At 39.7% G+C, this 14,926-nt stretch overlaps 1 protein-coding gene across 1 annotated transcript; it reads left to right on the top strand.

Moving 5' to 3' along the window:
* Positions 1-5,701: 5,701 nt before the first annotated feature.
* LOC143620632 (RNA-binding protein P-like) lies at positions 5,702-6,631 on the top strand (the record flags this gene model as incomplete). Its single annotated transcript, XM_077092279.1, has 1 exon — positions 5,702-6,631. A coding segment is annotated over one exon (930 nt), but the record flags the coding sequence as incomplete, so codon positions are not given.
* Between the last annotated feature and the right edge of the window lie 8,295 nt (positions 6,632-14,926).

Here is a 14,926-nt window from a genome sequence, read left to right as displayed (position 1 = left end):
AAGGTAAAAATTTTTCAGTTTGTCACATCATCCCTCTGTTGAAAGAAATTTCGTCCTGAAATTTAATTCATACCTCCGGTGTTTTCTGATGATTTGTCGGCTTTCGCGGTTTTCGGTGCTTGATCAACCCTTTGAAAAGGTGCGGATACTTCTTCATCATTTGATCCTCGCGTTCTCATGTGAACTCTGGTCCACGTCTCGAGTTCCAACGAACTTTAACGATGGGAATCTTGCTGTGTTTGAGTGTTTTGGTCTTCCAATCCATGACTTCGACTGGTTCTTCGATGAAGCGTAATTGTTCGTCAACTTGCAATTCGCCCAAAAGAACTGCGAGTGTTTCGTCAGAAAGGCATTTCTTCAAGTTCGATATATGAAAAACATTGTGTATGCCACTGAGTTCTGCTGGTAAATCTAATCAGTACGCTACTGGGCCGATATGTTCGGTTATTCGAAATGGGCCAACGTATCATGGATTGAGTTTGCTTCGCTTCCCAAAACGAACTACACCTTTCCAAGGTGAGACCTTCGGTAAAACCTTGTCATCCACTTGGAATTCCAGAGGTTTTCGACGCTTGTCGGCGTAGCTCTTTTGGCGATCCCGTGCTGCTGCCATGCGATTCCGGATTTGTACAATCTTTTCTGAGGTTTCAAGTACTAATTCGGGACCAGTGATTTGGCTATCACCCACTTCTGCCCTGCAAAGAGGCGATCGAAACCTTCGTCCGTACAACGCTTCAAACAGCGCTGCTTTAATACTGGCGTGGTAATTGTTATTATACGAAAACTCTACCAGGGGCAAATGGGGTTCTCAACTCTTTCTGAAATCCAATACGCATGCACACAACATGTCCTCCAAAGTTTGAATGGTGCGTTCACTTTGCCCATATGTTTGGGGATGGTATGCTGTGCTCATATTGAGGCGGGTGCCTAGCGCGCTCTATAGTGACTTCCAAAAGTGCGAAGTGAAACGAGGATCTCGATCGGATATGATTGAGACAGGCACTCTGTGTTTAGCCACTACTTCTTTCATGTAGATGCGAGTCAGTCTTTCCATTTTATCTGATTCGTTGATCGCTAGGAAATGCGCAGACTTAGTGAACCGGTCAACGATCACCCAGATGGTATCGATCCCGTCGGTGTTTTGGGTAAGCCTGTGATGAAGTCCATGGAAATGTGTTCCCATTTCCACGTTGGGATTTCCGGTTGCTGTAACAGACCAGATGGTTTCTGATATTCCACCTTGAATCTTGCACAGGTTAAACATTTGCTCACGTAGGTGGCAATGTCGGCTTTCATGTTCGGCCACCAGTAAAGTATCTTCAGGTCATGGTAATTTTGTCTGAGCCAGGGTGAATGGAATATCGGGATTTGTGTGCCTCATCCATCACCGGATTCTCAAGTCTCCGTAACGAGGGACCCAAATCCGGTTTTTGAAATATCGGACCCCGTCCGACTTGGTTTCAAGTTGCTTATCCATGCCCCGCATGAGTTCTGATAGGATGTTTTCGTCTTTCAAAGCTTCGAGTTGAGCATCACGAATCTGATCAGGTAAGTTGGCATGAATCGTGAGTTGTAATGCTCGCACCCGTCTAGGCTTAAGAGTTTCCTTTCTGCTAAGAGTATCAGCCACCACATTGGCCTTGCTCGGGTGGTATTTGATGGCACAATCATAATCCTTAAGTAGTTCGACCCAACAACGCTGTCGCATGTTCAACTCCTTCTGATCGTAGATATGTTGGAGACTCTTGTGGTCGGTGTAAATGGTAAACTTGGTACCGTACAAGTAATGCTTTCATATCTTAAGGGCAAACACAACAGCTCTGAGTTCCAAGTCATGGGTCGTATAGTTCTTCTCGTGTACCCGTAGTTGTCGAGAGGCATAGGCTATAACCTTATCAAGTTGCATTAACACGCAGTCGAGACCCTGTATCGAAGCATCACGATGTGCTGCAAAATTTTCTGTCCCCTCGGGTATGGCTAGGATACACGCGCTACAGAGTTTTGTTTTCAAAAGTTGGAAGGAAGACTCCTGCGCTTCACCCCAATTGTATTCAGTACCCTTGTGTGTCAGTGCGGTGAGGGGTTGATTAATCTTTGAAAATCCCTCAATGAAACGTCGGTAGTAGCCAGCCATTCCTAGGAATTGTCGCACCTCAATTGGAGTCTTAGGTGCTTCCCAGTTTTTGATGGCCTCTACCTTGCCTAGATCAACATGAATACCACTCTCATTGATCACATGTCCTAAGAAGTGAACCTCGCGAAGCCAAAATTCACATTTAGAGAGCTTGGCGTACAATTGTTCCTTCTTTAATAATTCCAGGATTAACCTTAGGTGTTCTTCATGGTCGCTTTTTTTCTTGGAGTAGACGAGGATATCGTCAATAAAAACAATAACAAATTTGTCGAGATACGCCTTGCATACTCTATTCATGAGGTCCATGAACATGGCTGGTGCATTGGTTAGCCAAAAGGCATAAACGAAAACTCATAGTGCTCGTACCAAGTTCTGAATGCGGTCTTCGAAATGTTTTCTTCGCGCACTCTTAATTGATGGTAACCAGATCTCAGATCGATATTCGAGTAGTAACTCGATCCTTGAAGCTGGTCAAAAAGATCATCAATTCGGGGTAGGGGATAACAGTTCTTGACTGTCACCTTGTTCAGCTCCCGGTAGTTGATGTACATGCGGAAAGTCCCGTCTTTATTTCGAACAAATAGGACAGGGGCCCCCCATGGTGATGAGCTGGGTCGGATGAAACCTTTATCCAACAAGTCTTGTAACTGAGTGGACAGCACCTGGGGCAAAGTCGATTTGGAACTCGACTTGTCGAATGGGTGGGAGTCCTGGCAAATCTTCTGGGAAGACTTCGGGAAAATCTCGCACAATCGGTATGTCATCGATTTGCTTCTCCTCCGCGGGTTTCTCAATAACATGAATTAAAATCGCCGGATAACCCTTTCGTAAATATTTCTGCGCCTTCATGAGGGTGATGATGCTAGTAGTCATGCCGCTCTTCTCGCCCTGTATTGAGATGATTTCGCCGGAAGGAGTAGTGATATGAACTATCTTGTCGTGGCATATAATCTCAGCTCTATTCTCGGATAGCCAGTCCATGCCGACAACAACTTCGAAACTACCAAGTGTAAAGGGTATGAGGTCGATATCGAAGGTATGACCCGACAGTTTCAACTTACATCCCGCTAGTAAATGTGTTGTCTCTATAGACTTACCGTCAGCTAATTCAACATGAAACTTAGCATCTAACGGTGTCGGGGTTAAGTCTAACAGTTTACTAAAGGATTTCAACACAAAACTCCTATCAGCTCCAGTGTCAAACAAAATAGAAGCAAAACAGTCGTTTACAGGAAACTTACCGGTAACCACGTTCGGATCGCTGCGGGCCTGGCCCGATCCAATGACAAAGGCTCTACCCTTACTACCGTTCCCGTTGCTGCTATTGCCTCCATTGCCCTCATTTTGTTTCAGTTTAGGACAGTCTTTCCTGAAATAACCCTCCTGACCACACTCAAAGCACCATTTCGTTGTTGCAGGCTGTTTAGGAGCGCCCTTTCCCGCGAGTTCTCCTCTACAGTCCTTAGCCTGATGACCCAATTTACCGCATTGCAGACATTTGATACGGTCGCATGGGCAGTATGGTGATAGTTACACTTGTTACACTTTGGGTACTTTCCAGCATAGTTACTCGAACCCTATCCGCCACCATTGTTGTTGTCGGAACTCTGATTATTGAAGTTCCGAGTGGGTTCGGGTTTACAGTGGTGTTGTTGCTGTGGATGGTTCGATGATGAGGATCTCACGTTGTCAAACTTCCTCTTTCCATTCCCAGAGTTGTTGTTGTTGTTGACGTTACCCGAGTTGTTAAGGGTTTTAGAGGTGGAACCTCTAGGGGGTAACACACCTTGGTCCACTGCTTGATCTGTCAGCTTGTGGCTAATCGAATCGCTTGCTGTATAGTGGCCGGTTTGGAAGACGTCACCATACCTTGAATCTGGGGCACCCAACCATCGATTTACATCTCAATTCTTTTACTCGGCGGATCTACCATCCGCGGGCACATCACTGCCAGTTCGTGAGAACGGGTGGTGTAGACTTCGATTTCAGACCCCACCATCTTCAAGGCCCAAAATTATGACTCTAGCATCGAGATCTCCTCTCTAGGACAATACTCTTCCTTCATCATGTTTTTGAATTCTTCCCAGTTCATGGCATTCGCCAATTCCAGTCTGAGTATCTGCACATTAGTATTCCACCAGGTGGGGATGAATCTTGCAGCGTTCCAACAGCAAACTTGACCCTGCTGGCTGGTGGACAGTATTTAAAATCAATCCTTAAAATCATAGAAAATATAAGTTGGATGGAGACAACCCCTCCATCTAGGTGTTATCATCCTGAGATGTCGTGGTCTGAGGACACATCCGATTGTGCCTCCTCCCCATTCGGCTCTTCCTCTGGGTCTTCTTCAGGTTCCTCCTCAGGATCTTCTTCAGGATCCTCCTCCGGTTCTGCTGCGTTCGGAGCAATTTGTGCCTCTAGTGTCGCGCAACAAGCTAGAGCTACCGCTGCATGACCTCTTGCATCTCTAACTTCTTCCTGCAAGTCTAAGATTTCTGATTGCATCTTGAGCACTAGCTTCATTAGATGAACATGAGCATCTTGAGTTTCCTTCATAGCTTTAGTCAGGTATGAAAGTCTCTTCCTTACCTCCGCTCCATCCCCTAGTAACCCAGTAACCTTCACTCTCATTGAGTGAATGATGTCAACCTCACAATCTAAACATGAGGCGAAAGCTGCGAAAACATGCTCTATTGGTTGGGTTAGGGTTGGTAGTGTGTTGAAGGACATAGGACAGCCCGGGAGGGGTAGTAGGGAACTTGCGCACGGTAAACAAACCGCTTGATCAAACTTGAGTACCAACTCCAGTTACCGTTGTTCTCGTACGCGAGTCCAGATGGGTAGTGCCTCTTCGATGCAGGGGCTACTAGTGCTGGGCCTGCTCGAGGTGGTGATGGGTTGGGAGGCTGCGGTTCCTTTCCTGGGGCTTGGGATACCGGGTCGGATGATGATGATGGTGTTGGCATCCCTACAGAATAGGTCGTGTATGGTTTACGCGCGCATGAGTGAATGAGGAAAAGTGATAAAGAAAACAAATAGTTAAATATTATATATATATATATGCAGTGCGTAAAATCATAGCTAATGGGTCGTTGCGGTTATAGTCTAATATGAATGCAATTCTAGTTCGCTATAACCAATAGCTCTGATTCCAATCTGTCACACCCTCAAAATTCACTAACGGAGTTTTACCGACAGAGGGTGTGAACTAACAGGATCAGAATCATTAGTTATATCAAACACCACAATTAAAGTTTTAAAAATAACCAAGACATCAAGTCTTAAGTAAAGTTGCGGAAGCGTAAACTGTAAAAGTAAATAGTCGTGCCACACATGACGATTAAAGTAACAGTTATCATGACAAAATCTAAAAGAGTTTTAAAAACATAAGAGTTCAGTGAATGCATGTACTATACCGCTCGCCCGCCTCGGCTACCTGAGATAAACATACTAAAAAGTGTCAACACAGGGTTGGTGAGTTCACAGGTTTAAGTAAATTTAAGCGTTGCGTTTTAGCATTACCAGATAATGTTATGTTAATATATATCAATAGGTAGCTAATCTATCAAAGAAGAAGAAGAAGAAGACGAACAAGAAGAGGAAGACGACGAGGAAGATGAAGACGAAGATGATGAGAGTTCTAAAAAAGAAAGTCTTAGGAAGCTTCTTGAACCCTTACCAAAAGAAAAGATCATCGAAATTCTCAAAGAAGCAGCCCTGAACGACCGTTCAATAATTGCCAGTCTCACTCAAACCGCTGAGGTGGACCCCGCTCACCGTAAGATATTCGTCTTTGGCCTCGGATGGGACGCCACATCAGACCAAGTACCTTCCGTCTTCAAACAATACGGTGAAATCGAAGACTGCAAAGTCGTTACCGATAAGGTCACTGGGAAGGCCAAAGGCTACGGATTTGTCCTCTTCAAGACCCGAAAAAGCGCACAAAAATCTCTTAAACAGACACAGAAGAAAATAGGAAGCCGCATGGCGTCATATCAGTTAGCTGCAGTAGGCAAGCTAGGTGCACCCGGTAACAACCAGACAACAGCCACACCAGATCCAGCCGGACGAAAGATCTTCGTTGCAAACGTTTTGTCTCACGTGGACCCAAACGCGCCTCGGTCTTTTTTCGCTAAGTTTGGGCAAATCGAGGAAGGCCTGTTGGGGTTAGACAATGTAACAGGAAAGTTTAAAGGGTTTGCTATTTTTATATACAAAACGGTTGACGGGTGCAAGAAGGCTTTGGAGGAACCGAATAAACCCTTTGACGGTTGTAAGTTGCAGTGCAGGCAAGCGGTAGATAATCAACGTGGAAACAACAAAGATGGTAAAAGCACGCCACTGGTCACTAATAATAACGAGACTGGGAATGCGGGTTATGGTAATTATGGCGGATTGTATGCTCCTCAGCAGGCCGGGTTCTTGGAACCGGGCCTGTGCAGCCCGTGCAAAGGCACGAGGCCAAAAAGCTCAAATGGGCCCAAAGTTTTTTTCTAACTTTTATATATACATGAGCACATGAGTGACTATATGAGGCCCAAACCCAATCATCTTAGACCTATATGTAATGAATAAACTGACAGTGAGCAGACCACGTCTTTTGCCGCCTGTTGTAGTTTGGTTAGTTTGCATTTTGAACACATAGTTTTGTTGGGTTTTTCACTTTCTTTCAAAAATAGATAAAAAGTTATATATCATAAAAGATCTTATAACTGGATTTACAATAAAACAACAAAAAATCTTATATATCATAAAAGATATTTTGTTTTATTAAAATTAAGTTCAACTAATTCTTTTAATAATTTCTGAAATGTTTTTAACGGATCAAACACGCGTCCATATCTTTATGGATATATTTTTTTGTATACTTTTTTTGTTTTCCTTTTCGTTTGCTATAGTGAGTGCACAAAAACGATCATTTTGATACACCATATTTTTTTCGTTTATTTTAGAAGGTATGGACTATAAAGACTTGATTGAGAGCTTTGCTTTACAAAAAGCCAGAAGTGCCTCAAATTCGCTTAAGTTCAATCATTTTGATACACTATATTATTTCGTTTATTATTGTGGTTTTTTGATATATAATTGACTAGTTTATACTATTATGAGGAGGCCCAAATTTTATTTCGCACGAGGCCTAAATTTTTTTTATCATTCTCGAGGACGGGCCTGCTCCTCAGATTGTCAACCCGGCAGCTGGACTTATGGTCGGGGCGAACCCGATGTTGATGTCTGCTTTGAATCAAAACAACGTGTCTTCAACAGCTCAGCCGTTTGGGTGGATACCAGACTCCACAAGTGGGACGGTCTTCAACTGACACATCAGCAGCGGCAGGTAGACAGCAATCCGGAGTTGGTTCTTTGGCACCTAATTTTCCTTCGTACCTTGGCCGCTAGTTACATATCATCGTCTTTCTAGTAATCATTCTCTCTTTAATCTATAGACATTTTGTTTTCAAGAACAATGTTTATTTTACTATGTTGTTTTCTATTTTCAATCAAAGTTGGTGACTTTTTTCTTTAAATTGCAGAAAATCACAATTATGATTAGTTATTGTTCATACTTATTTTTATTATTTGAAGTGTTCCTAATCTTTAAAACAAAAGGCTGGAAAAACATGATGGCCAGGCCAACCGAATATGGTTTGCAACTCGGGTTGCCTCGTATTGGGGTTCAAACACATTGGGACGGTCTTCAGCTGACACAACATCAGCAGTGGCGGGTAGAGAGCAATCCGGAGTTGGATTTTTGATTGTTATTGACCTTTTGTTCCCAAACAAATGTTTATATTTTCATATAAAGTCTGGCAGTTTTCTTTAAACCAAGAAAACTGTTATTTTACTTGTTTCATTAATTAGGGTAGTGCAAAGTCAGTTAACCATAATTGTAACTTATGGTTCAGTTAAACCGGCGGTTATGGTTCACTTATGGTCATTTTATTTTACTTGTTTCTGTTGTGTTTTGAGCTTATGATGCATATAACCTAAGTTTTCCACTCTCATTTATCAATAGTTATATGGGTGATTTGATTCAATGTAGTTTGGAAGTATGTGTTTCTTTATGGTGATAACACCTTTCATCAAACAGTTATAAACATGAAAATTAAATTTGACCAAAGTGGAAATCTTAAATGGAAAATATTTCTTTTATTGACCTACTTATGATCAAAGTAGAAATTTAATATGGAAAACTTCTATCAAAAATAAATATTTCTCGGTTTGGTTCGGTTAAAGTGAGTTAGTGAAGATACCTTAACCATAGCCATAATCGATCGGTTTGGTCGGTTTCGGTTAATGGTTCGGTGAGTTTTGATTAATTTTTTGGTCATTTTATTCGACTTTTGCTCACCCCTACCATTAATATAACCCGTATTGCGTTTCAACTCACCGGAAAGTAATTTTGTGATTAAACATAGAAAGCAGTTGTTGCATATTTGCTTCTTTCCGCTTAACCCAGTCTTCCCTGTTAATTTCAACAAGTAAATATAACGAAATATCATAGTTTAATTAGTTATTTTATATACTTAATAATAATGTATATTTTTATGTATTCTTTGATCTACTATTGATAATCTTTAAAACAAATTACATGTAAATATAAGACTTTTTGTTTGATCGGACGGACTAAATAAAGCATAATTAGATACAAGTGGAGCCAGGAGCTAGTGATCAATAAAGCCGAGAAGATAGCAAATCAAACTCAATAATGTGGATAGTTGTTGCTTCACTTTTTTAGCATTTACATTGTAAAGAACTGAGGATAAAAGGGCAACGTACATATTACTAACTCATGTGATCATAAGTTTAATTCCAAACATGAACTCAAGGCAACCGATAAGTTGCTTACCATCTTCCTTTCATATTACTTTCCTCGCTTCGGGGTTTATTTTACTTATTACTATCGTCACAATGATCTCGGCTTCGTTAGGTGGAAATGAGACCGATCACATGGCTTTATTGTCATTTAAGATGATGATTACCCAAGATCCATATGGAGCTCTAAGCTCATGGAACTCTTCTTTCCATTTTTGTGATTGGAGGGGTGTTTCATGTGGGAAGCGACATAGAAGGATGACTCATGTTCGGCTGATCTCACGAGGCTTGAAAGGCTCATTGTCCCCTTATGTAGGGAACCTCAGCTTCCTTCGTGAGTTTACACTCCATAACAACAGCTTTGAAGGAAGCATCCCTCATGAACTCGGACGTTTGTCCAGGCTGCGCCTCCTCCAGCTTGGTTTTAACAAACTCGTTGGATTCATTCCAACAAACCTGTCTAGTTGTTCTAACCTTAAAGTGCTTCATCTTGCTCACAACATGCTAGTTGGAAGCATACCGAAAGAGATAAGTTTCCTCTCGAAACTAACTCTACTTACACCAAGTAAGAATAACTTAACAGGTGGAATCCCACCTTCCTTCGGTAATATTACATCACTTGAAATCTTTTCTATTTCTGAAAATCCATAGGGTGGGAGCATTCCAGACACCTTTGGCAACTGGAAAAACTTAAGAAAATTTTACTCTGGTGTGTGTAACTTACATGGATTCATCCCTCATTCCATTTATAACCTCTCGCTCCTAACTAGTATTTCCATAGTTGAGAACCAGCTTAAGGGTAGTCTTCCTCAAGCCATAGGTGCAATGCTTCCTCATCTTATTAGCCTTCAGTTGAGAACTAACAATCTGACTGGACTTATTCCACCCTCAATATCTAACTGTTCGAAATTACAACTTGTTGAAATCAATGAAAACAAATTTAGTGGGAAGTTGACAATCAACTTTTCAAAACTAAGAGATCTCAATTATGTATACCTTGGTGAAAACAACCTCTATGGACAGGGAGAAGCTGATGACATGGGGTTTATTGATTCTCTTAGTAACTGCAGCCAATTAAAGACGTTGGATCTTTATAATTGCAACTTCCAAGGACTGCTCCCAAAATTAATCGGTAATCTTTCTGATAAGCTTGATTATTTAGATTTAGGTGGAAATAAGTTATTTGGAAACCTCCCTTCAAGTATAGGTAATCTAGTTGGCTTGACCACCTTAAATCTAGGAGACAACTAGTTCAACGGAAATATCCCCTCAACCATTGGTATGCTTCAAAAGCTACAGCTAGTGGGTCTAAATACAAACCAATTTACAGGGCCAATCCCAGACACCATCGGAAACTTATCCTTGGTGATTGAACTTTTTTTAGATCACAACATGTTAGAAGGGCATATACCATTAAGTCTAGGGAATTGTCATCACCTATCTCTGTTGAACCTTAAAGATAATAAACTTAGTGGAAAAATACCTAAACAACTTCTTCACCTTCCATCTCTTTCAATAGGATTAGATCTTTCCCATAACATGTTGTCTGGTTCACTTCCAACAAAGGTTGGAGAACTCAAGATGTTGAGTGCTATGGATTTATCATATAATAAATTATCAGGTAGCATTCCCACCGGTCTTAGTGGTTGCACTAGCCTTTCGTTGTTATACCTAAATGACAACTTATTTCAAGGCATGATACCACAATCTCTAAGTTTCTTGAGAGGAGAAGTCGAGCATGATACCACAATCTCTAAGTTCCTTGTGATGTGCATCTTGCTTCCATTTATACTTTTCACCATATTATGTTCAGTGTATATTTGGCGTAAGAAGAAAAACAAGAACCGAACGTCTCAATCATTGATGAACGAAAAAATCTTGAAAGTTTCATACAATCAACTAGCCAGGGCTACTAATGGATTCTCCGAAGCCAATTTAATTGGTCAAGGCGGATTTAGCTCTGTTTATAAAGGAATCCTTGATATTGGTCATGGATTTGTTGCAATCAAAGTTTTACATCTTCAAATTCAAGGAGCTTACAGAAGCTTTGATAAGGAGTGTGAAGCATGGCGGAGCATTCGACACCGAAAACTGTTGAAGATAAAAACTTCATGTTCAAGTATTGATTTTCAAGGCAATGATTTCAAAGCCTTGGTTTATGAATACATGCCCAACGGGAGTTTAACTAATTGGTTGCATTCAAGTACACGTACACATCGGTTAGACCTTATCCAAAGAATAAATATTCTTATCGATGTCGCATGTGCACTTGATTATCTTCATAATCACTGCCACACATCTATCGTCCTCCATGGAGATTTGAAGCCTAGCAATATTCTTCTTGATGAAGACATGGTGGCCCATGTTGGAGACTTTGGTTTATCCAAATTTCTAGGAACAGACACAACTCAGAGCAACTCTTTAGGATTTAGAGGAACCATCGGTTATGCACCTCCAGGTAAAACTCAAGTATTCTAGAACGCCCGCGTTTATTTACACTCACTATTACCTATCTCATATTAAAATGCTTATATTTTGCAGAGTATGGCCTCGGGAGTGAGATGACATGTAGCGGGGATGTCTACAGCTTTGGAGTTTTATTGTTGGAGGTTATGACAGGGAAAAGACCGACAGATGACATGTTTAACAACGGCCTTAGCCTTCATAAATTTGCATACATGGCCTTTCCGAACCATGTGGCGAATATTATTGACTATGACCTTATAAATTACCCTCAAGATGACGCAATACTCACGCAAACTAACACAATAAATGCACAGAAGGCAGAGGAATGTATGGCTTCAATTTTGAATATTGGAGTGTCATGCTCAGTGGATTCTGGACCACAACGGATGAATATCAAAGATGTTGCCAGCCAGTTGCAGAAAGTTATGGCTACTCTTCAAAATGCTTGAGATGTGATCGCCTTTTACTTAATTGCAAATAAAGATAGACAGGTATATATATTTTTCGGATGATTCACGATCTCTCTTGCTTGCACATCTAATTCGTTTCCCCTTCTTATTCTTTTGTAGGCACCAAGCATTGTTTTCTTCTGTTTGAGGTGTTGATCATGCATGTCATGGGTAGACCCATTTATAAACGGGTGGGATTCTACCCACCAACTTTGAATTTGAATGATTTGGTATTTATGTACTTTTATTTGTTCGGGTGGTTGGTTGTTATGTATTTGTGAAGTTAAACCTGTATTTAGCAACTTTTTGATCAACAAATAATGAGTGGCTATGTGTTGGAAACTCATTTTAAAAGAAGTTTCAGATATATAATATCGAGAGGTGGTTTACATCCTCTTGTTTTTAAATGGTCAAAATTGGCGTCTAGTTGTAATAGTGGAATGGAATGTTGTCTTTTGAGATATAAAAACGACTAAGGGTATTTAGTTGTTAAAAGAAACCAAAACTTTTAGTTGTGGGTCAATATATGAGTTTGTAAAATGACATAATGTGTTAGTTTGGGCAATTAATTTTTTATTGGGTTTAACTGGGCTGAACCATGAGGAAAATAGAGGTGTACAAAACCAACTTTTTTTACACATCGAACGGGATTTAAAACTGAACCGGTTTGGATTTTGCATGTTTAAAATTGGTTTGACCCTAACCAGTTTAAGCATAGAACTAGTCGAACTGATCCAAACCGGTTCGGTTTGGTTTGGTTCAGGTAAAACCGGTTTGATTGTAAAATACACAAACCGATATACGAACTGGCGGTTTGGGAACCGGTTTGGCATAAAGCGGTTTTAGAAATGAACCGGTCGGTTTCCGGTTAACTAGTTCCGGTATTTTTTACACCTCTAGAGGAAAAGATAACATACTAGGTCGCATACCAAAATTCTAGCGGGCGGGGTTTTGAATAGCGGACATACGGTTTGCTGTTTGCAATGTCGTCTTTGAGGATGCGGGGCACCCCAGTGCAAGGAAAAAATATTGACCCCTATATATTAAAATTATATTTGAAGAGAAACCAAAAAATGCTCGGATTAGTCTATTAGACAAAAAGACTAATACTTTTTGTTCTTTGAATTACACGAAATTGGAATTTTATAACTTTAGTTATGAACTTTTGCTTTAAAAAACTATATATTAGATATACATATAAGATAAAAGATCTTAATACAAACAAAGAAATTGGCCCAAGCAATAAAAAGAAAAGAAAATAATGTTGTAGCACATAAAATATGCAATACAAGTTCTGGAAAAATTGGCAAAAAGAGTGCAATTACCGGGATGTAAACAATGGAACATGCCATTTGAGCTACATGACATTTTTAGTTAATTTTTGTTTGTATCTAATTTATCTATTACATATCCTGGATTTTTTAATTTTAGGCCCTAAAATATTTGGGCCTTGTGTGGTTGCACGGCCCTTGGGCCAGCCATGGCTGTTTGTTCACAAATGTCTCATTAATTGTCTTTTTCTACAGTAGAACATAACACAAGTTTAGTCTTTTTTTCTTTTTTTTTTCTCTTAAGTTATTATGGATTATGGTTCTTTAATAAATCAAACATTTAGAAGTTGCAAAACACTACAATTCTATTTAATCGCAGGTTGAGGTCATGGAAAAATTAAGTTAATGTTAGACACAAGAGATTGTAGAGAGAAACTAAGGTGTGTATTGATCATAATATTCTTTACATTATACTAGCATAGAGCCCGCACGTTGTGGCGGGAACGCAACGGGAGTTTGGTCGGTAGCATGACAGTTTGTTATGGTAACGGGAATAAGCGACTGCAATTTATATTCGACATAGTTTATGGTACAAAAGATAATTTGTGAAACTTGACATGCAATTTGACTTTACTTGGTCAAAATGTATGCAAATATGCAATCTGTCGCATTAATAATTTGATGATTTGATTTGCTATACATTTATATATAATATGCAAATTCATACCAGAGACAAAGTGAACTCCGTTAACTTACAGTATTACAAGCATTACAATGTTAATTGATTTTGTAATTAACACATTAATTACATGTTACATCCTCTAAACTTCATAAAATGCCATTTAGTATCCAATGGCAGGGAAAAAAAACACAAACTTAAATCATCATTTTGCCTTCTTCACTTGAGGTGCTTCCATAAATAGATACTGCATAAGAGCATTCCCAACCCATTCCCTATATTATTGTGAGAAGAGTTTGTAAATTATAGGGTGAGGTATTGAGTGGTTGTGAGTGTAAAGTATAGGGTGGAGAAAGAAACGGTAGTGTTTTTTTGTAAATTTGGGGAAACTTTGTTTGTCCCTATTTATTTTTTAATATTTATTGAATTGGTTGTGAGTAGAGGAGATAGAAAACTGTAATGATAAAGGTATAAAGTAATATTATTTAATTGAACAGGAAAAATATGTAGTGTTTTGTAGTGTAATTATAAAGATAGAGATGAAGATCCGGATGAGAATGCTCTAAAACAACATTGATCACTCCTAAAACGATACAACTTTTGCATAAAATGAACAAAATTTAATCGCCAACATCTGAAATGATTTCTTGAAACATTTCAGAATACTCAGTTTCTTTGTCGTTTTAATTTAGGCCCATAAACTTTCAAAAGGTCATTGGGTACGAAATTTCCACGGTGTTAAAAAAACCAATCTAGTGTTTCTCACTCGAGTTGATAGTAAATATAGCGAAGTTGGAATTTGAGTGCAAGTCAATTTGATAATTTTGCACTTCTTTTTTCCAACTTAAGTACAAAATAACAAATTGGACCGACTTTGACCCACAAAAAGTCGAACCTTGACTACAAAACGGCTTCTGGTCAAAATGTGATCCAATCGGACTGGGTTCCGTCAAACGAATTTGAGAGAAAAGGAGTTCATGTGAAAATGGTCAACCTTATAAAAAAACCTGGTTCGGGTCAAAACGAGCCAGTTGAAAAATAAGTAATTCTAATTATGCAGTTTATTGTTTATTTCCAATTTAAACACGAAATAGCAATCAAGCTTTAACCAAAT

Source organism: Bidens hawaiensis, unplaced genomic scaffold, assembly GCF_021521415.1.
Source record: "Bidens hawaiensis isolate Kalapana, Puna unplaced genomic scaffold, B.hawaiensis_p1.1 tig00002631_1, whole genome shotgun sequence".
In the NCBI taxonomy this organism is placed as follows: Eukaryota; Viridiplantae; Streptophyta; class Magnoliopsida; order Asterales; family Asteraceae; genus Bidens; species Bidens hawaiensis.
This window is presented reverse-complemented; position numbering and strand designations above follow the sequence as displayed.